The sequence below is a fragment of the Furipterus horrens genome, unplaced genomic scaffold (genome assembly GCF_987537825.1).
Source record: "Furipterus horrens unplaced genomic scaffold, mFurHor1.1.pri manual_scaffold_17, whole genome shotgun sequence".
Lineage (NCBI taxonomy): Eukaryota > Metazoa > Chordata > Mammalia > Chiroptera > Furipteridae > Furipterus > Furipterus horrens.
The window spans coordinates 27,725,579-27,749,627 of record NW_028327187.1 but is presented as its reverse complement, the minus strand read 5'-3'; the positions used below and the strand labels follow the sequence as shown (position 1 = coordinate 27,749,627).

The following is a 24,049-nucleotide window of genomic DNA, read 5'->3' as shown; positions in this document are numbered from 1 at the left end:
CTAAGTGAAATAAGCCAAACATAAAAGATCACTTATTATATGATTCCATTTATATGAAATGTCCAGAACAGGAAAATCCAAAGAGACAGAAAATAGATTAACGTTTGCCTGGAGCTGGTGCAGGGGAAATAGGAAGTGACTACCAATGGGTATGGGGTTTCTTTTCAGGGTGATGAAAATATTCTAAAAAGGATAGTAGTGATGTTTGCACAACTCTGTGAATGTGGTAAATGACACTGAATTGTACACTTTAAATAGAATAATAGTACGGTATGTGAATTATATCTCAATAAAGCTGTTTCAAACAACACTGCAATACAAAAAGTTAAAAATCATTACTTCGAAAATGGCAAATGTAAAATACAATCACTTAATGGTTATACCAATTAAATAAATTTACCTCAATATTTACTTACTGTTATAATATTACAATGTTGTGTTAATAGTACTTATATGTTAACATGGATATTAACGGATAATTAGTAGTGCTAATTACATGATTATCAAAAGAGCATATTCCATGGCTATTTTATGCTCTGATAGAACTAAATTAGCTTTCACAAATTTAGAGGTCAAAATTTAAATCTCGAAGGCCTGAAATAACAACTCTGGAAAGGTCTATATTACCCTTTGGTGACTATGAAGCAGATTTCCAGTAAATGTGACCTGCTTTCTCTGGGGGGGTCACTGGGTAGAATTTATGGTTTCAAAGGTTACCTCCACAGTAATTCATACATCAAGGAGTTTCATGATATTCAGAATTTCCTTTAAGGGAACTGATATAAAAGTTATCATTTAGTATTTAGAAAAAGAAAATGTTTGATTATACCCATTGGTTAATAATGAAAAGCATAGTTGCCTATTTACGTTCTCTTTAATCATTTGACTATACAACCTTCATGTACTTGAGAAACAGCCAATGAAGAAGTCATATGTAACATGTGTGGTTTGGTATCATAGAAAAAACACCAAACTAGCCCTGGCTGCTGTGGCTCAGTGGATTGAGCGTTGGCCTGTGAACCAAGTGTCACTGGTTCAATTCCCAGTCAGGGCACATGACTAGGTTGCACATCAGGTCCCCAATTGGGGGCGTGAGTGAGAAGCAACCACACAGTAATGTTTCTCTCACTCTCTTTCTCCGCTCTCTAAAAATAAATAAATAAATAAGCAAATAAATTTTAAAAAACAAAACACCAAACTAGGAGTCAAATGACCCAAAGTTAAATCTCAGTACTACCTCTTCCTAGGCATGTGACCTTGAGTAAGTAACATATCCTCTCTAAGCCTCCTCCATTTATAATATGGGAATCATATCTGCCTTGCCTACCTCACTGAATTGCTACATGGATTAAATAATAGAATGTATGAAAAAGCACATTGAAAATTTAATTCTAAAGTACTGCAAGATATTTAGTAACAACCATTATGATTAATACTATAATGTAATATACTAATTATTACAACTAATAAGGGAAGATATGAGGGAGGACTGTACCACTTACATTAGTATTCTGCATGTCTAGTTCTAGCATGGAATAAATAGACTTCAGGAAAGGATACTGGATAGCTTCTTTGGCTCTACATCTTCAGAGCATTACTTTACATTATTTTAGTTAATTCAAATATAGATATACACATTCAAAGGTAAATACCAAAAGCCAAATATAAATGTTTGGGAATTTTTCAATTTGGATTATGCATCCCTCTGCTGGAGCATAGCCAAGAGCTGACTTTACATAAAGAAGTCAGAGAAGATGTACATCAGAGAAAAGGCAATCACAGATAAGGAATTTTGCAGTCCAATGTGTTTGAGCTCCTAAAAAAGCAATGCTATTCAGAAGCAGAACTTGCTTTTCTGAGAACAGACTAAGTAACACCAACTTCAGCAAACTATGGCATTCAAGGCACTATGACACATACTAGAGATATAAAGATAAATTAAACATGATGCCTGACCTTATAGTTTAGCGACTGAAGCAGACATAAATGCTGCCAATTGGAATAGCTCAGAAATAGCATATAGAATATAGGCTACAGTTAACCTAGTTGTACACAGTACAAAGGAATGTGATCCAAGATAGCCCACGTCAATCAACTCAGAAAAGAATGGATAGAGGTTTTTCATTCCAAACATAAGATAAAACCTAAAATTAAAATCTTAATATATTCAACAGATAAAACCAGGCAGGAATTTATTTCTATTATCACACAAAATGTTAAAATACAACATATTTAAAACTCACTTTTGAACCGGGAGGCAAGCCTTCTAGCTCTTTAGGCTTTATAAATGTCCGATGCTGTGTCTTGTGATCCAGTTTCTCCTTGCAGGTCAGAAATTGTAGTCTGCACTTTGTACAACGATGAACTCCTTTTTTCTGTTTACAAGTAATATTAGAAATAATAATTTCTACTACCATAAATCCTGGAACCTGAAATTGCTCTTAGTTCTAATAGGTAATTTAAAAGTCAGTATTTTACCATATTCCATCATAAATAACATCAAAATGTCATTTCATTATTTAAAAGCACTTCTTGCATTAGTATTTGGATTTCAAAAGTATTTACTATATGAAACTTTTCAATATAAATTTGAAGTAGAAATTATTCAAACACATGACAGCATGAAAATGAGCTGTTTTTATCCTTGAATACAGCAAATTCTTTTTAAATTATCGTTATTTCCATCTGTTTTACAAGTTGGTAAAATACAGTGAACTTTCTAACACCAAAAAATTTAACCACTCTCCCAGAAAAGTCATGTTATAGAAATGTTGTATAAAACAGTGCTGCCCAATAGGACATTCTAGATTGATGATAATGATCTACACGTGCACTGTCCAAGATGGTATCCACTAGCCACATCTGGTTATTAAGAACTTGAAATGTGTCAAGTCTGAGAGGACTTAATTTTAAATTTTTATTAAATTTTCATCAATTTAAATAGACACATATGGCTAGTGACTGATACTGGACAGCTGATCCCAATCTACTGCTTGAGAACCCCTTGACTGTGTCCCTTCTCAAACCCAGTCCTGTTATTATTTAACCAATGGGAAATAGGACCCAAGAGATATCTAAGTCATTTGCTAATAGCTAGTGTTCTTTCTATTATAAATTATATATTATCAATTGCAATCTTTATGTACATGCTCACATTAGTTAAAATTATATTTTATGCTCTGGCTAGTGTGGCTCAGTGGATTGAGCGCTGGCCTAAGAACCAAAGGGTTGCCAGTTCAATTCCCAGTCAGGGCACATGTCTGGGTTGCAGGCCAGGTACCCAGTTGGGGGCACACGAGAGGCAACCACACATTGATATTTCTTTCCCTCTCTTTCTTCCTCCCTTTCTCTCTCTCTAAAAATAAAGATTTAAGAAAATATATTTTATGTTTAGATGTAAATTTAAAACAACGTACAGATACAATACATTTTCTCTAAAAAATTATCTGTTTAAGCCCATCATCATTTCCATTTAAAACAAACATTCATTTAGGAAAACCAAATGAGGTAACATGTATGAAAGTACCTAACAGTTTCTGGTGCATAGCAGAAATTTCATAAATACAAGTTCTTCACAAATTTCAAAGCAAGATACAAATATAAGATGTTTGTGCCCTGGCTGATGGAGCTCAGTGAATTGAGCACCAGCCTGCGAACCAAAGGGTCGCTGGTTCAATTCTCAGTCAGGGCACATGCCTGGGTTGTGGGCCAGGTCCCCAGCAGGGGGCATATGCAAGAGGCAATCACACATTGATATTTCTGTCCCTCTCTTCCCCTTTCTCTAAAAATAAATAAAAATATTTAATAAAAGATGTTTGTATTACTAGTTTAGTATCATTTTAAGACTATTTACATCTTTTTTCTTTTATTGATTCCAGAGAAATGGGAAGGGAGGTAGAAAGAGGTAGAGAAACATTGCTGTGAGGGGGAAACATTGATTGGTTGCCACTTTCATGTGCCCTGACTAGGGACCAAGCCCGCAACCCAGGCACATGACCCCTGACTGGGAACTGAATCTGTGACCTTTTGGTTTGCAGGACAATGCCCAACTGAGTCACACTGGCCAGAGCTCATTTTAAGACTATTTTAGAAGTAAGGTACATTGGATCATATCATAGGAACAGGCAATGTAAATAGATCCACCTATTGTGCTCAAGAGAGGGAAAGAGGGAAAAAAAGTCTCAAAAAAACACCCCACTTAGATAAAAGATAGAAAGTTCCCCAGAGTATAGTTCTCAGAAAATGCTTTCCTCTACCTGTACTTTACCTGCCTCACCCAGTTTCATGATTTAAAATAGCATCCATCCACCTGCCTACTCAACATCATTACTTGATATCTAACAGGCATTTCAAATCAACATGGACAAAACTGAACTCTAGATTTCCCCCCATCCATCCTGCAAAATAATAATAATAATAATAATAATAATAATAATAATAATAATAAATCTGTCCTTTCCTAGTTTTCTAGTTTTTCTAGTCATCTCAGTATATGGAAACACATTCTTATAGCTGTTCAGGACAAAAGAAGCTGGTCATTCTTAACTCTTCTCTGTCTCTCATACTCACATCCAATTCATTAATAATACCTGTCAGCTGTGCTTTCAATAACAATCTTTCCACTTTTCATCTCTTCCAACCATTACCACCATACCAGTCCAAGCGACTCATTTGGACTCTTGCAATAGCCACCTACATTCTTCTTGTTTCCATTTTTTCCTCCCAACACTCTCTCTCCCAGAGTATACTCTCACATGCTTAAACCCTCCAATGGCTTTGCATGATACTCCAAAATCCTGACTCTGGCTACAATGCCCTACACTGTCTGACCTGCATTCTATTGCTACAACCTAATTTCCTACTATTCTTCCTCCCACTTGTTTTATGTGCTGCAGCAGCACTAACCTCTTTGTTGCTCCTTGCACATTTAGATATATGCTCACCTCACTGCCTACTTACTGTTTCCTCTACCTGGGGCATTTTCTCCCAGATATCCTCATAGCTTTCTTCTTTATTTCTTTTGGAGATGCCCTATTTGACCACGCGATTAAAAAACAGAAACTACTCCTTTACCTTTTAAGCCCTCGCACTCCCTATCTTTTCTTCCCATGGTACTTATCACCAACTGGCATACATACATTCAGTTATCACACAAACACATTTTATCCACCTCAATGCAAGTTCTAGAAGGCATAAACTTCGTTCCATTCATTTCTGTAAAACAGCCCCTGACATATATTAGGCACTCAATACATAAAGGGGGAGGCAGAAGTAGATTTAGTTGTGAGTATACAAAACAGAATTTATTCTTACATTACAGTTTATTAATTAATGTATTCTTTTTCTTATGAAGAACTTTAAACCTACCTTTTCTCCACCCTGTATTTGTTAAATAGTGATACAGACAGGAAGAGACTGACAGAGAATGCACATGAAAAGCAGGCACAATTTCAGAGATCTGGTCAAGATGGCAGCATAGGCAGACATGGCTTACCTCTTCGAACAACCACATTGAAATTAGTACTAAAATATAGAACAATCATCAGCAAGAACCATCAGAAGTAAAGTTGAATGGAAGTCTGACAAGTACAGAATTAAAGAAACCACATTTATTGAGATGGGCAGGAGGGATATCTCAGGAGCAAGGGGTCCCAGCCCCAGGAAAACAAGTCCCTACTACTTCTGGCTGCAAAAACCAGCAGGGACTGACTCAGTGGAAGGAAGTGCTGGAGCCCAAGCAGTTCCTCTTAAAGAACCCACACATGGACTAACCTACTCAGACTCACTCCCTCTGAGCTCCAGCACTAGGGCAGCAGCTTGACAGGCTCCAGTGGTGTACAGGGAGAAACTGAACTGTCTGGCATCAAGGCAAGTAGAGGCCATTGTCTCTTTTCTAAACTCCCCCCACCACAGAGCTGGCAAGCTTATGCCATATCTGAGACTCCATCAACCTAATACTGTTTGACCCAACTTGGAGATGCTCAGGGACACCACCCCACTCCACCTGCTTTTCCATATGAATGGCTGGTCTTGGCTCAGGCTTCACAACTTCCTAAAACCTATCAAATAAGAGCTGGCCTCAGTGAGCTCCAGGCCTGGCACTAGCAGCAGCCAGCCTAGATTCACAGCTTGGCTTCACCCGGGAACCTCCAAGCCCAGCACAAGTGGCAGCCATCTCAGATTGCTTTATAGGTCAGGCAGGGTTCCCAGGGCAGAACACAGGTGGGGGCTGACCCTGGCCCACACCACCCGGGAAACTCCAGGGCCAGAACACCCAGCTGACAGCTACAGACCACATCAGAGCACCACCACCCTGCCGCTGCACAGCTGATCCTCCACAGAGGGTGCAGGTTGATGTTCAGTGGTCACAGCCAGTCGTTGAAGCTGACTGGCCTGGGTAAATGCCTCCCATTGATCTGCCAACATCAACCAAGGCTCAACTACATACAAGAGGAGGGTGTGCTCAGCCCACACAAAGGGCATGTCTCAAGTACCCAACTTGGGTGATAGTGGAGGCTGTGCCACTGGACCCTACAGGACACCTACTGTATTAGGCCATACTACCAAGATATGGAATCAAAGCAGTTCTATCCAATAGACAGAACCAAACACAGGGAGGCTGTCAAATTGAGGAGGCAAAGAAATATGGGCCAGTTGAAAGAACAGAACAAAACCCCAGAAAATAATAAATGAAACAGAGATAGCCAACCTACCAGATGTAGAGTTCAAAACACTGGTGATCAGGATGCTCAGAGAAATGATTGAGCATAGCCACAAAATAAGGGAAGAAGTAAAGGTTATACAAATGAAAGAAAGAAAAATATGCAGGGAACCAACAGTGATGGGAAGGAAGCCCAGATTCAAATCAAGAACTTGGAACAAAAGGAAGAAATAAACATTCACCTGGAACAGAAAGAAGAAACAAGAACTGAAAAGAACAAGGAAAGGATTAGGCACCTCTGGGACAACTTTAAATGTACCAACATCCAAATCATAGGGGTCCCAGAAGGAGAAGAGGAAGAGGAAGAGCAAGAAATTGAAAGCTTACGTGAAAAAATAATGAAAAGAAACTTCCCAAATTTGGCAAAGGAAATAAGACATAAAAGTCCAGGAAGTGCAGAGTGTTCCAAACAAGCTAGACCCAAGGAGGACCACACCAAGACACACCAGTTAAAATGATAAAAGTTAAAGATACAGAGAGAATCTAAGAGCAGCAAGAGAAAAGGAGAGAGTTACCTCAAAGGGGTGCCTATAAGACTTTCAGCTGATTTCTCAAAAGAAATTTTGCAGTCAGGAAGGGACTGGCAAGAAGTATTCAATGTGATGAAAAGCAAGAGCCTACAACCAAGACTACTCTATCTAGCAAAGCTATCATTTAAAATGGAAGGGCAGATGAAGTGCTTCCCAGACAAGGTGAAGCTAAAGGAGCTCATCATCACAAAGCCATTATTATATAAAATGTCAAAGGGACTTATTTAAAAAAAAGAATATCAAAACTATGAACATTAAAATGAAAATTCACAACTATCAACAACTGAATCTAAAAAATAAAAATAAAAACAAAACAAAGTAGGCAAACCACCAGAACAGGAACAGAATCATAGGTATGGGGATCATTTGGAGGGTTATCAGCTGAGAGAGGAAGGGGGATAAAGGGGAAGAGGGGACCATGCTGCTGCCTGGCTTTTGGGGGTTTGCCCAACACTTGCCCCATTTCCAGTCCCCCACTCCCCATATGCAACTGGTGCCCTTCCAGGTGCTGCCCTGGTACTGAATCCCAGAGTGGGTGGGTCTGTGTATGTTCTAATACTATGCAGGCCCTTTAAGTGAAGTTTAGGTTTCCTTAAAATCTGGAAGTTTCTTCTGTTGCCCCAACCCCCACTTGTTTTTACAGCCAGAAAATGTAGGTATTTATCTTCCCAGTGCTGGAACCCTGTGCTGTGCAGTCTGGCCTGGGGCTGGGATTGCTTGCTCCCAAAGTATCCCTCCCAATTTTTATCTAGCACACATGAATGTGGGACCACCTGTGCCCATTCTGCCACCACCTCTCTGCGCCACACCGTGTCTCCTTGCATCTCTGCCTTTACTACACGTCTGGATGAATGTGGCTTCTTTAAATCCTTGTTTGTCAGACTTACATGCAATTCTATTTTCTGACAGTTCTGGGTGCTATATGTGTTTTGAGATTTGGTTGTAATTCCATTTTGTGGTTGCGTGAGGAGGCAATATTTGTCTACCTATGCCTCCATCTTGACTGAAGTCCTCTAAATTACATTTCTTAATAGCATAATTTATTCAACCAAAACCAATAATAGTCTATTCCAAGGACAAAGAAAATTGTCTGTTAAACTTCTAACAAACATACTATATTGTCTGAGTCATTTGAAAGATTTTCAAGGTTAATTCTGACTATCTGCCTTTAAGCCTAATATCAGTGAAGAATATGACTGTGAGGTAGAAGCTTTGGCTCTGCCATTTACTATAGAATGTGACATTCAGCAAGTAACTTACGATAAAGCTTTGTTTCCCCATCTATAAAATGAAAATGACCACGTACCTGCTTTGTAGAGTGGTGCTGATTAAACAATACAAGTAAAAGCACTAGTAACTGTCATATGGCAAGTGATTAGTATATGTTAACTGCCTGTTATTATTATAAAGATCTAATGAGGCTATATAACACACCTGAAATTCTTTATCCTTTCTTAAGTTATACAAGCTGTATTGTTAGCTCTAAAATCACTCAAAACATTATATATTCTTTTACAAAAAAGTTACAACCACAGTCTTCAAAAGGAATAAAATTGGCTATAGATTCGGCAATTTTTACTGTCTAAAACTGCACTAATTATCATCTCAACTACAAGCTTATAATCCTGCTATGTTTTCTGAGTATTCTGTGAACAATTATACAAACTGCAAGTGATCTGAAGGATGCCTGGTGATCTTTCATATTAATAGAGCCTTTCCTCTATTGACTCCTGACTGCCTACCTCTTAGGTACTTGAAACTTACAAAAAAATTGGGCACCCACGTGTGTCAGCAGTCCTCAGAACTACTCCCAGGTTTGCTGGTCTAGTAGGAGGAATTTTAAGACTTAGAAGTTGTGATACCCACAGTTCTGATATAGTACAGTGAAAGGACACAGAGCAGGATTAATAAAGGAAAAAAAGTGCACTGGGTGGAGTCTGGAGGATACTGGTGCCAGTTTCCAAGCCTCTTATCTCACTGGAGTTGTATAGGACACACTTAATCAATTCCCTAGCAAGATGTATGAAGTGGGTTTTGTGTGGGGGCGGGCAGGGAAGCTCTTTTCAGTCTAAGAACCCAGATTTTTTTCATGGTGTTCAGTCACCAAACATATCGATTCCCAGAAGAAATGCAAGTGTTCACCATAATCATATTTCACAAATAATCTAGAAAAGCTGGTGCAACACAGTTCAAGGCTGCAGGCATGTAAAACGCTCATCAGTTAATAACAAAGGTTCACTTTCTAGGAATTAGCCAAGGCCAGTTATGGAAGTAGATCCTTCTGAAAATGTGCACGTTTTGAGCAACTTAGACCTGCTTGGTTAACTCTTTCCTATATACATGGCAAGTTAATATGTACAACTCAGGGTATGGAAAGTGACCACAGATCATACAAACCACTTACGAAAACACAGTCCATATAGCAGGCCCATCGTTCTTTTTCTTACCTTGCTAAGCATATATTACTCTCTCCACATCTACATTTTACCTGGGAGCTTAGTAAAGCATAAAAGATAAGAGTTATGTTGAAAGCTTCATAATGAAATAGAGCTTCATATCTCCTACTTCCTTTCAAAATCAAAAGTCAAAAGATGAAATACAGAGCGCCAAGACCAGTGTTTCCCAAATCCTATTCTTCAAGAAATGTTAAGTTTTGGGAATAATATGTACAATATCCCTTGCTTGGAGATTTATGATTTTTTTTAGCTTATTAAAAGCTCTAAAGTCTTATTTTAAAAATAAATAAACTGTTAATTTAATTTTATAAATCTAGCTATTCACTGAATTTTTTTCTGGGGACAATTTTAGAGTAGAACATCTATTAACATCTGATGGTACTTTGGTGCAAAAACCTTAGAACAGAAAGATTTTGCCAGAGGTGGCATACTAAGATAAAAAAAATAAGCATGTTGTCATAACATAGGTGATCCTAAATGTATTTCAATATGCTTTTTATGATTTTTTTCCAATTAACAACTACAAATCGATTTCATGATTATCAGATGACTGGAACTAAAAGCAACAGTGAATAAATGGGCCATGACAACGCAATCAATAATATGTAATGAGCTGACCTGTGAGGAGGCAAACTTTGATTACATAATCAGATTCAGTGAATTCACGATTTCTGATTTTCGCAAAGGTACCATTGCTCTCTCAAACACTCAAGAATAGGTTTACATCAAAGTTTTTGGCCAAAATAAAGGATGGTCTAATTCTGTCAGGAAAAGAACAAGCAAGCATAAAATGAGAATTCAAAGAAAAGATGAAAGCACTGATACTAGTATCTGAGAAATTACATAGCAGGACTGGCAAGTCATCCAGAAAACAAATTATAACCTAAACATAATTCTCTGGCATAGTTCACATATCTAGAAATAAATCTCATTGCTGTTTCCTTTCTCAGTGACTGCTACAAAAGACCGTTCCAGGTCACTGAAGAGAACCACGTCTTTTCATAATAAAAAATGGGCTAGAAATTGGAAATAAAGTTTGAAGAGAAAAAAGGAAAAAGAAGATTATGAGTCCTCAATCTTATCTTCCTCAGTTCATACTTATACTTTTCCCTGCTACTGTTTAACTACCTTTAAAATCATTTCCATTCTTACCACCTAAACCCCTGAAATATCCAACTTAATATTGCACTCCTATTTCCTCTTCCCCTCTACTGTAGGCTTCCTATATCTACCTATCTTTCAGAATTTTCAGTTTATGAGCCTCGTCACCACCTGGAAGCAGACAAATAAAGGAAGTGGAAGTTTCACAAGTAATTCAGCATAAATTGTAAACGATGTTATTTGGAACAACTTTGCTTTTCCTTCTAGAACAAATCTAGCCAATGGTCTAAGTTTTATACACACACACACACACACACACACACACACACACACACACACACACACACACACACACACCCTTTTCACCAAGACAAAACAAACAACTAAGAACTGCGAAATCTCACCTGATGTTTCATGTAATGATTCATGTAGGGGGTTGCCATTCTACTAACTTTGAGGCAAAATGGACATAGCAAGTTCTTTGTGTTTTCATGGGATGCTCTAAAATGAGTTTCTACATCAGCAAATGTTGATGATCTAAACTGGCAAACCTAGAAATATAAAGAAGGTTTAGTTTAACTTGAAAAGTTATAAATCATCAAAGTAGCAAATACATCAAAGTAGCAATGATGAATCCTTTGTTCAGAGGAACATTACACTCTACTAATTCAGTTTGCTGCCTATACAATGAAGGAACTTATTAATGTAAGTAATAATGATAATCTTCAAAACAGAAAAGTTACCATTCAAAGTTTAAGAATATATTCCTAAGTTAGATTCCTTTCTTTTCAGGTCTACTACCCACTCCCTAGACTTGAACTTTCAAACTTGGGACACCTCTTATCCTATAAAGTTTATCCTGCTATCCAAAATGGAGTATTCTCTTCTTTGGATTTTAAATAGCACCCAGGATATGACAGAGGCAATGTGTCTTTATCTTGCTATCTTATTGGGAACCACTTTGAATTTTGGAAAAATAATGGCCACAAAACATTTACTTGAGTTCCCCATAACAAACATCATTTAGTATTTCTCTGGCATGTCTGTATTCTTCCCTACTTGGTAAGAAAGTCTGTATGTTTGTCTTTTTCCAATAGGGTATTTTGTTTTTCTAGTATAGGGTTCAGTAAACTATGACCTGCAGGCCAAATCCAACCCATCACCCACAGTTATGTGAGTTAAACCACAGTAGTTTCCATGATTGAAGAGGGTCTTCAATTTTCAAACTTCAAAAGAACAACGTTATTTCATGGCACATAATTAAATGAACACCTAAGTACAGAATAAAATGTGTGTACCTGGCAAATATATGGCATTTCACCGGGTTTATGAGTGTCCTTCATATGTTGTAAAAGAGTATGCTCTGTTTCAAATGATAATTCACAGATTTTACAAATAGCTGAAATTGGAAAAAAACACAATGCACCATATTAAGGATGTATATAAGTAAGAGGGTCATTATGTACACCTATGACAACAGCAACAAGTAATAATAATAATAGTAATAGTGATGGTGGTTCCAACAATTCTAGTTAACTCTGTTAATGCTATTCTAAGAACTTTACTTATATTAGCTTACTTAATAATTCCCATTACATTGTTGAGAAAGGTACTGCTATTTTCATTCCCATTTTTCAGATGAGGAACCTGAGGCACAGAAATATTAAGTAACTTGCCTGAGAGCTTGCAGTTTTACTGAGAGGCAGAACTAGAATTTGAATCCAAGCTAACTCCACGCTCTCTTATTTTAGATTTCATTTAAGTTACTTTTCTTATTAGAATATAAATCAAGACCACTGATTTCATATTTTCAAACCAGGGAATCTGGATTTTTAATTTAGCCCCTTATATACAATGCATGAGTTATGCCCTATTTACAAGAGGAACTTCAATTTTAGTAAATAATTTTATTGAAAAGTTTCTACAAGTTAAAACTTGTTTTTCAATTTTGCCCTCAAACTACAAAGTCTATTTCTTATTCTTATTTTTCTATCAGATTTCTTAAGGGTTCCTCATAGTTTAGATGATGAAAATCATTAATGTTAAGGACTTCAGTGAAATTGTGACTTACTAGAAAACTCGTGAGGTGTGTGTGTACTCTCAATGTGACACTGCAGCTGGAATGGTGTGGGATACTGACGGTAACAGTGCTGGCAGGTGGTGTGGCTTTCCCAGCTCTCACTGTTCTGCTTCTCAAGTTCTAAATGGTGTTTCATGTGGTTCATAAACCTATAAATAATTGTCAACAGGTACAAATATTCAGATTTATAACCAATGAAAAACCTCACAAATAAGTATATTAAACCCAAATGTTAAAAAAGCAGCTGTATTACTCAAAATAATATCTCTGAGCCATAAAGTCCTTTAGAAAAGTGTGCACTTTAGTTTTTTAAGATTTTATTTATTTTATAGAGAGAGGGGAAGGGAGAGAAAGAGAGGGACAAAAACATCGATAGGTTGCCTCTCATACACCCCCAACCAGGGACCTGGCCAACAACCCAGACATGTGCCCTGACCGGCAATCGAACTGGCAGCCTTTTGGTTCACAAGCTGGCACTTAACACACTGAGCCGCACCAGCCAGGGCGAAAAGTGTGCACTTTAAATAATCACATTCATTAAATGGCTCAGTAAATCTATTTGTATAAAATAATCTCTTTAAATAATAGTTAATATTAAATACCAATAATTTGCTAGAACTCTCCACCATTATTTCAGATTAAATTTTTTAATTAAAAATTTTTTTATAAAGTACCAACATTAATATGCAACATTAAAAAAATTGTAAAGAACAACAGCAGGGTTCTTTTCTATATATGAAGTACTATATACGTTTTAAAACAAAATACTTAAAGGATGGAAACCCTACCACCAAAAACAGTTATTATAAAGTCAGGAGAGAAATCTTTTGAAGGTCTTAAAGATAGAAAATAAAGGTTTCAACTGCTTAAAGGAAAATTTATTAGTATTTTTATTTATGTCTTGGTTTCTAAATGCATGTAACAGCAATTTTAATACTGATAATTTATCTAATGATACTAATTTCCTTTTAGCACAAATTATTCCTTTTAAGTTGCAGGCTATGACCTTTTTGGTACGATACCATCCATTTAGTTCTACATTCTACTATGTCAGATTCCCAAAAAGGCTTGTTATAGGAAGGAAGTATGACCTTCAATGGCAGAGAGTACTACAGAAACAGGCATATCTATTTCAAAGACCTTCTGAAACTTTTTACTGAATTTGAAAATAAAGTTATTCCATCAAAATAACAAGACTGTGTCGAATATTAACCATTATTCACTATTAGTCCTTAAAGGTAATGAAATGAAGTGATGTCATCAAGCTAGATAGCAATCATGGAGGCTTTAACGTTTATCTTTCCACACTTCCAAAATACTATTTATTTTAGAGCCATTTATAGTACAATTTGAAATGCCTTTTTCCTCTCATTTTAACTTCATCTCTATTCAAATCTAATTTAAAAATTTCAGTATTGCCTAAATATTTACATACAAAGGTCAGGAGCCATTAAAATTTCAGCTCATGACTTTAAGAAATAAAATACATTTGTATAAATTTATCTCTTAATCAACTAGCTATCTTTCAATTATTACAATGCCCCCATCAGCAGCTCACACTGCTGAAACTCCTAACAAGGCTATTCTCAGAATAAAACAGCCCTACATTGGTTATACTCAAAGTAGAAAAAAACATATTCAGCAATATTGATAGGACAGGATAGAAATTTTGAGCTATTAGCTTCTACCATTCTCTAAAATCAACAATTTGCCATCCTAGTTTTTACTATTAAGGTAAAATGTTATTTAACACATATGACAATATTTACTGTTCAGTTTTCATTTACTGAATTATATGGCAAAATGCTACAAAATTCCTAAATCTTATAAAATATGGTTAGCTTTAAATTTCTAGAGTCTGACAATCTAGAAATCTGTAACCAGTCTTTTGAAATGAAAACAGAAAATTTCTTGTTTAATATTAAATGACTAATCTTAAAAGAAAAAGCCAAAAATATTTTGCTAAAAAGAACTTCTAATATCATATGCATAACATTTAAGTGTAATAAGGAACCTAACCATGAGCTACTTTCCATGAATTTTACAAAAATGTCTAATGTTATTTTCTGATGTATTTTACCATAAAAATGGTAAAAACATGAAAGAAGGTCAGTGTTTCAGTGTTACACCTCGAAGTACAACTTCTCTTCTGTTTAAGCTACTGAGACCAGTTAGCAATTGATGGCTGTTAGGGCTTGATAAAAACGAGGTAAAGAAGTGTGAAAACTCATATAAATAATATTTAAAAAATCTCTGGAAACTATAAAGCCCTACACAAAATGTAATATTCATAATTTGATCTATGGTTATATTACAGTATATTTCAATGTTTTTCTAAATACTTCATTCTAAACCCAAAATTCACCAGAAAATAAAATGAATTCTGGGCTTACAAATGACCTACAGGACGCCAAAGAATATTAGTTACAAATAATGGTTATCAAGGGTAAATATTTTTAGAAGTTTACATATGTTTGTGTCACAATATAGGTATATGTATTTGATGCTAGGGAAGAGCACTGATATCTGCAAATTTTCTCTGAAAAGTATAAAAAAATCATATGGGTCTATGGATGAATAAATATGTAGTAATACAAATATAGTAAAATGTTGATGGTAGAACTGAAGTGGGTAAATACATACAGATGTCCTCTGTAAAATTTTCAACTTTGCTGACTGAATATTTGAAAATTCTTATAATAAAATGTTGGAAAACATTGTCAGGCTATATGGTATAAACAACAAAAAATACCTAGTGATGTCTTGTTATGTTGTTCTTATTACTATCCCACCTAGGAGATATATATGTAGTATGTTATATAACTCAAAGACTGCAAAGTACAAGTTCCCAAAATTTAAAGCATATACATATGTAAAACCTTCAAAATTCCACTGAGAATTAAATCTCTACTTTTAAAATGTGCTAAATTATAAAATCAAAGCAGACATATTTCAAAGAACTGATACTCCTCTAAAGAAAATCACCAAAAAAGATCACTTTCTCCACAAGGTAAATGTGTTAGAAGTTATAAATATGAATTCAAAAATTAGAGCATTAAATAAAACTAGTATGAAGGAGGTCAAACTGGATTAAGTGGTTCTTCTTGTGATAGAAAAAGTAAAAGCAACTATAAAATAACAATATCCCATGGAAACTCCTAGGTTAATGATAGAGGTAAAAAAGCAATTTTCCCCTAGGTTAAAATAAATTGCTGCTTCTTAAGTTATCGGAAAGAAATACAAATAAGTGGACCCAATTGCCAAAATCCTGAACTACAAGGACAAAGGCTTTTCAACATGATAATCTGCCTTTGCTCTTTGTAGAAGTGTTAAAATTGCTTAGCTAAGATGGCAAAAAAAAAAAAAAAAAAAGAAAAAAGATACGATAGTTACATCTGTAGCATCCCAATTTTCAAACAGAAACAGAAGTATTTACATACCTAATATTATTTTTAAGAATTTTCAAGCAACTGAAGCATTTAAACGTTGTGTAAGTTTTCTGCTCATTGTCAACATCTCCTTCATGTTTTCCGTAGTAAAAGTCACTAACTAACATGATCAACTTTTCTTTCTCTGTACCAGTCTTATCTTTATTTTCAGTACTTGATATTTCTACTTTAATCATCTCCAAAAATTTATTTAGCATGTCTGGACAACAACGCTGAAAGACAAAAACATATAAGCCATACTTACATCTCTTTTAAAAATTAGGTAACAAAAAATTGATTTTGTGTTTAAATCTAGAGCCAGCTCATGTAAAACTATGCTCGGCACTATATCTGGAAAGATATTCACCAAAATGTTGGCTTCTTTCTTTACACAGTCTAAAAAATTCAAGCAATATACACCCTTTTTAATCTTAATAAAGATTTAAACAAACAGAAAACCTTAAGATCAAGGATGGCTATATATCTACCTTTTTCCTTTCAATTAAATTTTACTGATGTAAATATCTAATAATAATTTGCAACTTGGCCAACAATCAAACATTTCATATGTTTCAAAATAGTTTAATATAGTAGTAGTATTTCAGTAAAGTATGGTTGGAACTGGACTTTGAGCACAGGTTAAATTGCCATTCCCCAGACTTAAGGTGCCTAGAAAATGTGTGGGACACAAGGAAAGAATCATCAGTTGCATCCTGAAAACCGCGACAAAGTCTTTCTAGAATGCTGAAATATCATGGAAATTTACCTCATGAAAAAAAAATCAAGACTGCATATAAACTGACCCTAATGAGGAATATTTTCATTCTTGAGCTTTTTATTGTCAATGAGATGAAACTAATTCCCTTACTGTATACAATTTGCAGTTATAGAATTTCTCTATTATTCATTCAGAAAAACTCTTTCCTAAACACAATGCAATCACAAAGTGGAAGACTAAAAAATAAAGCACAAGAAAAATTATGACAGAATCAAGACCAATGAAATCTATCTTATCAATAAATACAAATGTTTAACTCAACCAATAAGAAATTTCATGTATGATCACAAAAGAAAAAAAAAACTGGTGAAAGCAAGAAACAACAACAACAAAAATTGATTAGGAAGGGTTGAAAATAAAAAAAGATAAAAGAATATAACAGGCAAATGAACATCATAAGGAATCAAAGGTTGGTGAGCCTGATATCAAACAAAATAGAATCCAGGCCAAAACAGAGACAGTTTATAAAAACATGAGAGGGTACATTCATAATGAAGTTAAAAAACATAGGTTCACCTATATCCTAAATGGCAACAATTGTAAGACAGGACTGGAAGACATCAAAGAAAATAGTAGTGATAATGTAAGACATTGAAACCTCAAACCATGAAAAAATAAGTAGACAAATGTAAGTGAATATATAGGAATCTGAATAACATATCAATACATTAGATCTAACTGATAACTATCAAATTCCATACCTCCCCCCAAAACACCCCTTATTTTGAAGTTTCCAAATAACATTCACATTATTTTTAAAATGGAAATCCCTACTGTAATATTATAAAAGTTGAACTGATATATCTCCCATAGTTTTAATCATAAGCAATGCTACAATAAAAGCTACATGTTAAGAGAATGTTTGCCACTTTCTCCAGATGCAGGAGTATATATAATATGCTATGTTTTGTGTGTAAAATGAACAAAACATTGGAACATTTAAGTGTGCCTCCATATGCAGAAACCAAGTCAAAGAGGATACAAATTAATAAAAATTATTTCCTTTCTGGGTTGTATTGGGAACTAGGCAAATGAGGTTGAGATTTTTCACTGCATACCTTCTTACACTTTTTGAGTCATATGACTATATTACTCCCAAAGTGAAGTAAACTAAAAATAACTAAGAAACTCAGCCCCTTTTTTCCCTCTATCTAATACAAAATATAAAAACATCAAGTATCTCTATACAATATTACATAGGTAAGAAAACTGAAAGCACTTGTAGAAATTACTTCTTATATAAAACCAAAACCCAAAGTCCAGTCAGCAGGAGTCACTCAGAGAGGTGGAAAGAGTGAGAAATCAAATACAGTTTTGCATAAGAAAAAAAAATTGCATTTGGAATTTTGGGATGTTCCTTTTCTTATTATTTTTGTAATATTCTGAATTTCAATAAAAATCTGTCAATCTTTAAAATAGTAATAACTTTTCCTAATTTGCTTCTTTGCCTTGTACTTTTCTTATCCCTTCTCTCCTGAATATAATCTAAACTGCCTTTTCTCCTTCCTGCCATTTATACTGGGCATGCAACAATACAGATCATCTTTCCACAGACACACATAACACTGTAATAGCTACAAAAATATTTTAAGAGGAGTGATACCTAAACCTCATACTTCATTAATACTTAGAAAATTACCAAAAACCTAAATTCCAAGAGCTTCCTACTCCAATATAAAGCTAGAATTAATTTATAACAACTATGCAACCTACATTCTGGACTGAGTTAAAACTACCGTTTTAATAATACGAAATGTCTCACCATTTAGGAGTTTATGCCTGAGTGTTGAAAATTAAAATGCAAAACTAAAATTTTCATTAAGATGACATATATGTCATAATGGACAAAAAAAAAGGAAAAGGAATTTTTAACTCATATTAAGATAAAGCAACTAAAATATTCTGATTAGTAATTTTCATTAAAAATTAAAATACAATATGCATATACTGTAGTGTATATACTTAATTTTCAAGTCTTGTATGAAGATGATCATTATGAATATGAATTTTTACTTAAGTTACATGAAAAGACCAATGAGGAGAATTATCTAAATGCCTGGACAAACTAGCATTTACTATATATCAATCCTTAATATTTTCAAATATTTGTATTTCTAAAAATAAAATTTTGAAAAAAGTTTTACCTTCATGTGATATTTCAAAGCATCCAAAAGATTGAACTGAACATTGCACTTTGGACAAGATCTTTGAAAAAGCATTCCAGTTTTATGTTCAATTGAAGAGGTATCTAAAATAAATTAAGGATTTTTATGACTCAAATTTTTATTTTTTAAACCTTAAACAACCAGTAATACTTTTAAGTTTTATCACAATTTGTTAAATTTGTTATGTATAAATAGAATTTATTTTTTATATACCATATTCATATTTACCTTTTGATGTCATAACTGGGGAGGATGTGACTGAAGGAGAACTGTCTAAAGATAATGAAGTACAAGAATCTATTTCAGAAACATCTTCGCTGGTCTTTGGCTTTTTTGGATTAATTCTGCTTGCTATAAAAGAATGTTTTATTATAGGGAAAGTTTCATCCAGAGCTACAATTTAAAAAGTAAAAAAGATATTTGTAAATATTTTAATATAGAACACTACTTACAAATGCTACTAAAATGGTCTTATATTTAAAACTAAGATACTTCAGAGCTAAATTAGAGGTAATACAACTGAATTACCATATCATACAAATGACAAGAATAAAGTTTATATAATCAATAGGTAGAAATTGCACAAACAGTGATTATGGACTATACATATTTAAATTCATGAAATAAACTTGTAAGCAAAAAATTCTGAAGATGCTTTTTGAACAAATTATATAAATAGGTACCATGAAAAGTCAGACCAAAAAATACCTCCCCAAAATTAAACCAGAGAATATTCTACACTCAGTTCCAAAAATAAATTTATTTTTAGATGCATACATTTGTGCTTTTAAACAAAAACAATTTATATTCTAGAAATTTAGAGAAACCTTTTAAGATACTTATAAAAAATCAAAGATATTTAATGGAAAACTCAAGTTAGTTCTTCTTCCACTTAACAACCTGACTGGTAGTTTAAACTATGTTTATTACCTTGAGTCTAATGGTTCTGCCTTAGGAAATACAGTGAGAATGTTAGATAAACTCCCCTTTTACCTTTTTTCAAAGTCAGACTTTTAAATAAAATTTGGTTTAAATAAGAGGTTTCATTGCTAAAAAGTTGAGTTTGAAAAACATAACCTTAAAAGCTGAAAGATGATGCAATTCAGGGCATTTGCAAGAGAAGTAGGGCTATTTAGGCTATAACCAAATTCAGCAGAAATCCTTCAGAAAATAATTCACAGTTGTAGTTTGTGATAAAAATTCTAAAACTTCACATCAAACCTGTTTCATTTTTTAAGATAACATAGAAATAATTTTTTCCATCTTCAAACACACAATTACCAACAGCTATACTGCAGGCACTTGGGACTTATTTTTGTGTAATCACACTTACATTCTTCTCAGATGCTTACATTACCTGAACAACCAATGAGTGCTGGTATTTTGGACTCGGCAACTGATAATCTAGCAGGCTGTACAGTAAAAATAGACTTTTATATAAAATTCTTTAAAGTATGGGTAAATCTTCAAGTTAAATAAAATCACTCTGAGCTCAATAGTTTTAAATTCTGACTCTTTCTTTAACTTACTTATATCTGTTGCCTTTGACTTGTGCTGTTCACTATCCTCAATGATGCCAATAACATCCTATTCTCATTCTCCAAAATAAAGTTCAAGTCCAACCTTCTCCAAGAACCTTCTATGATCATCCTAGACAGAAGTCTATTAATCATTCTTCGGAACAGACAGCACATATTAGCATCCATAATTACCATGCTAACAACTGTTTATTATCAAGTCCTATAAGACCTTAATGTTATTTCTCACTTCTCACTTACCTCATTTGAGCCTCAAAAATGCTCTGAGATAAGCAGAGCAAGAATTAAAATTCTATCTCCAAATGGCTGATTTCAGGTCTGAAGAATGAATGCATTTTGTGAGAAAAATAAAAGTATCTATTTTAATAATATGAGAAAATTAGGTGTAAAAAGGTTAGTTGACTTGATAAAGGCCACAAAAATGTTTAGAATAGAGTCTGAAACCTGCATCTTCCTAATCGACTATAACCTCATTTACTAGTAGGGCAATGCCACTCCTTGTAATACTACAACTTATAGAGAGTACGAGTCACTGTCTTTACCCCCTAGTAACTTCAAGAATTCATGCTTTTTTTTTTTTTTTATGAATAAAGAACATGTGCTGCCCTGGCCAGCGTGGCTAAATTGGTTGGAGTGTCCTTCCATCACCGAAGGGTTGAGGGTTCGATTCCTGGTCAGGGCACAGGCCTAGGTTGTGGGTTCGGTCCCTGGTCCGGGTGCATTCGGTTCCCGGTCCAGGTGTGTACTTGAGGCAATCAACCAGTACTTTTCTCTCATATTGATATCTCTCACTCCCTTCATCTCTCCCTCTCTAACAGCAATGAAAAAATGTCTTCAGGTGAGAAATAAAATAAAGACCATGTGCTTTATAAAATCAGATTTCAGACAAGTACTTTTTCTGCTCATTTATTTTGGATCTTGGCTATTTTACTGATTATATAAGTACACCTAGATAGGTGACCATCAAACCAAGTATTATCAGAACGGGAAATATTTTTGGTACACATATTAATAAAAATTTCTTACTATTTTGGTTTGGCAAATACATATTAACTTGTGAAGTAAAGTTCAATGCAAAAAAATTCTTGTGAACCTAGCTCCATTTACTGAAATATATCAAATTTGCAAATATAGAAATAGTAATTGCTTTGATTATAGGGAATTTTCAACGAGACAAAAATTCTTTCAAGGCATACTAATTTAACAATAATAAAGAACTTTGTTATGGTATACAAAGAATGGTAACTCTTCTTCAATTGGAAATTTTGATTATTCCTTAAATGGATATTTACTGAAATTTTACTGCGTGTAAATCAATGTTTCTTCAGTACTGCCATTTTATAATACCACTCTATAATTATATATAGCTATCACATCTACATCATTTATTTGGATAAAAAGGCACTAACTAGCCTGTGAGGAAATCAACTAACCATGTAATTTTTCTCATAACAGACCTTCCAAATAATTAATACTTAGAAAATCTGTAGTGTTAGGGCAGAAATTAAGTTTTTTTTCAGCCAATGGCTGGTTCCAGGTGAGAATGAGCTCCAAGACTACATGTTAGTAAACCTAACAGAAAGAAAATATTCTCTTATTAAATATGATGTTATATAAAATCACCCATGAAAGGCATTCATAAACTATTAGCTTCCATCTTATAATATATGAATAATTTAACATGAAGGTATGGGCTTCAAAACAGAAATTCATTCCACACATATATTCATCAGATCACTTTTTTATTATATTTATAAAAAAGTGCTAATCCGAACCTTCCATATAAATGGTTGAGCTGTCATGAGACAGTGGTGCTGTGTCCTGGGTCAGATCATACAGTATATCTGAAGAATTATCCGATTCAACTTGGGTTGAATTCTTTGTAAAACCCTGTAAAAAATTATAATTATTTTGTTTCATAAACTTCTATAAAGGTAATTTTAACTGTGTCACTACTATAAAGATAACCTTATGACTCAATTACTACTAAGTAATAAAATACAAAGGTAATTATTACTCTCTGTCAAATCAGCATCAACTGAGTAAGGGCTATTTGGGAACTCTCTGGATTATTATAATTATTATTCTGGAAATATAAAATTAATTTGAAATAAAAGTTATAATTTAAGTGATGATATTTTTGGCAAAGTAGAAGTTATATTTTGGTAAAACTTTTCTGCAAGAAGTTTTGGCAGTATCTAATAAGGGATTTAAAAAGTTCATGTCCTTCAATCCAAATATTCTGATTTCAAGAATTCATGCTAAGGACATGGAAATATTTAACGCAGAATTATTTGTTACAGCAAAAAATGAAAACCTGTATGTCCAACAATGGAGAAATGGTTAAATTAAATCACAGACTTATCATGCAGCATCATGTTCTTGAGAAATATCCAATGACAAAGAACAGTAATCTGCACGTAAAATATAACCCCGATAGTGTGGTATATAGAATATATCATCCAACCATTTGTAGAAACATAATAAAAATACAGTCTGCATTCTCTTCTGTTTCTTTTCTACCTCCCATACAAATTACCTTTATAATGGGAATATAAGAATTTTGTTTGAGTGTTTTTTGCTTAACAAGTTGAGAGACAATCAGGTTTTAAGAATCTTACTTTGCTCCTAAGTTTTCTGTTGACATGCGTTTGTTAAGAAGTTATGGAGACAGATATTGAAGTGACCCAAACCATTCTATTCCTAGAACTGAGATATAGCAGGCATATTTCTGCATCAGAGCCTTAATGGGTATTATATAAAATTGATAATGATTTTATGACTTAATTGTAACCAACCACAATCTTTTTGCAAGGTAGATATTTTTTCCAAATATCCAAAATAGTTCTTCAACAGAAGTTCCTCAAAATAAAGTTAATACTTTAAACCCTTTCCTAGATAATAACTCTCATCAATTAAGCAGGTACATTATTCAACAAATAACATGCTAAAATAATTCTCCAAATGGGAAGTTTTTTGAATCTTTTAAGTTTAGAAAGATACAAACTACAAATGGTAAGGTACAATATACAACAGACTGGGATTCATAATACCCATCCATTTATTTAACAATGAAACCTTGGGCAAGTCACTTCTAAGGTTCAAGTTATTCACCTTTCCAACTGAAATAAGAGCCTCCAATTATTGTCTATTTAAAATGTATCTGCCCTTTTCACAGTACATGTATTCTATCAAGTAGTATCATAACAGTATTAATAAAGACCTAATATTATCTCTCATTTTATAAATAGG

At 34.1% G+C, this 24,049-nt stretch overlaps 1 protein-coding gene across 1 annotated transcript in view; it reads right to left on the bottom strand.

The window, feature by feature from the left end:
* Positions 1-24,049, bottom strand: part of ZNF280C (zinc finger protein 280C) — a 56,861-nt gene that overhangs the window by 14,830 nt on the left and 17,982 nt on the right. Inside the window, 8 exon segments of the mRNA XM_090264520.1 lie at positions 2,244-2,375; positions 11,213-11,359; positions 12,107-12,207; positions 12,880-13,037; positions 16,329-16,549; positions 19,239-19,342; positions 19,488-19,652; positions 22,573-22,687. Coding sequence (XP_090120646.1) covers positions 2,244-2,375; positions 11,213-11,359; positions 12,107-12,207; positions 12,880-13,037; positions 16,329-16,549; positions 19,239-19,342; positions 19,488-19,652; positions 22,573-22,687 — 1,143 coding nt within the window.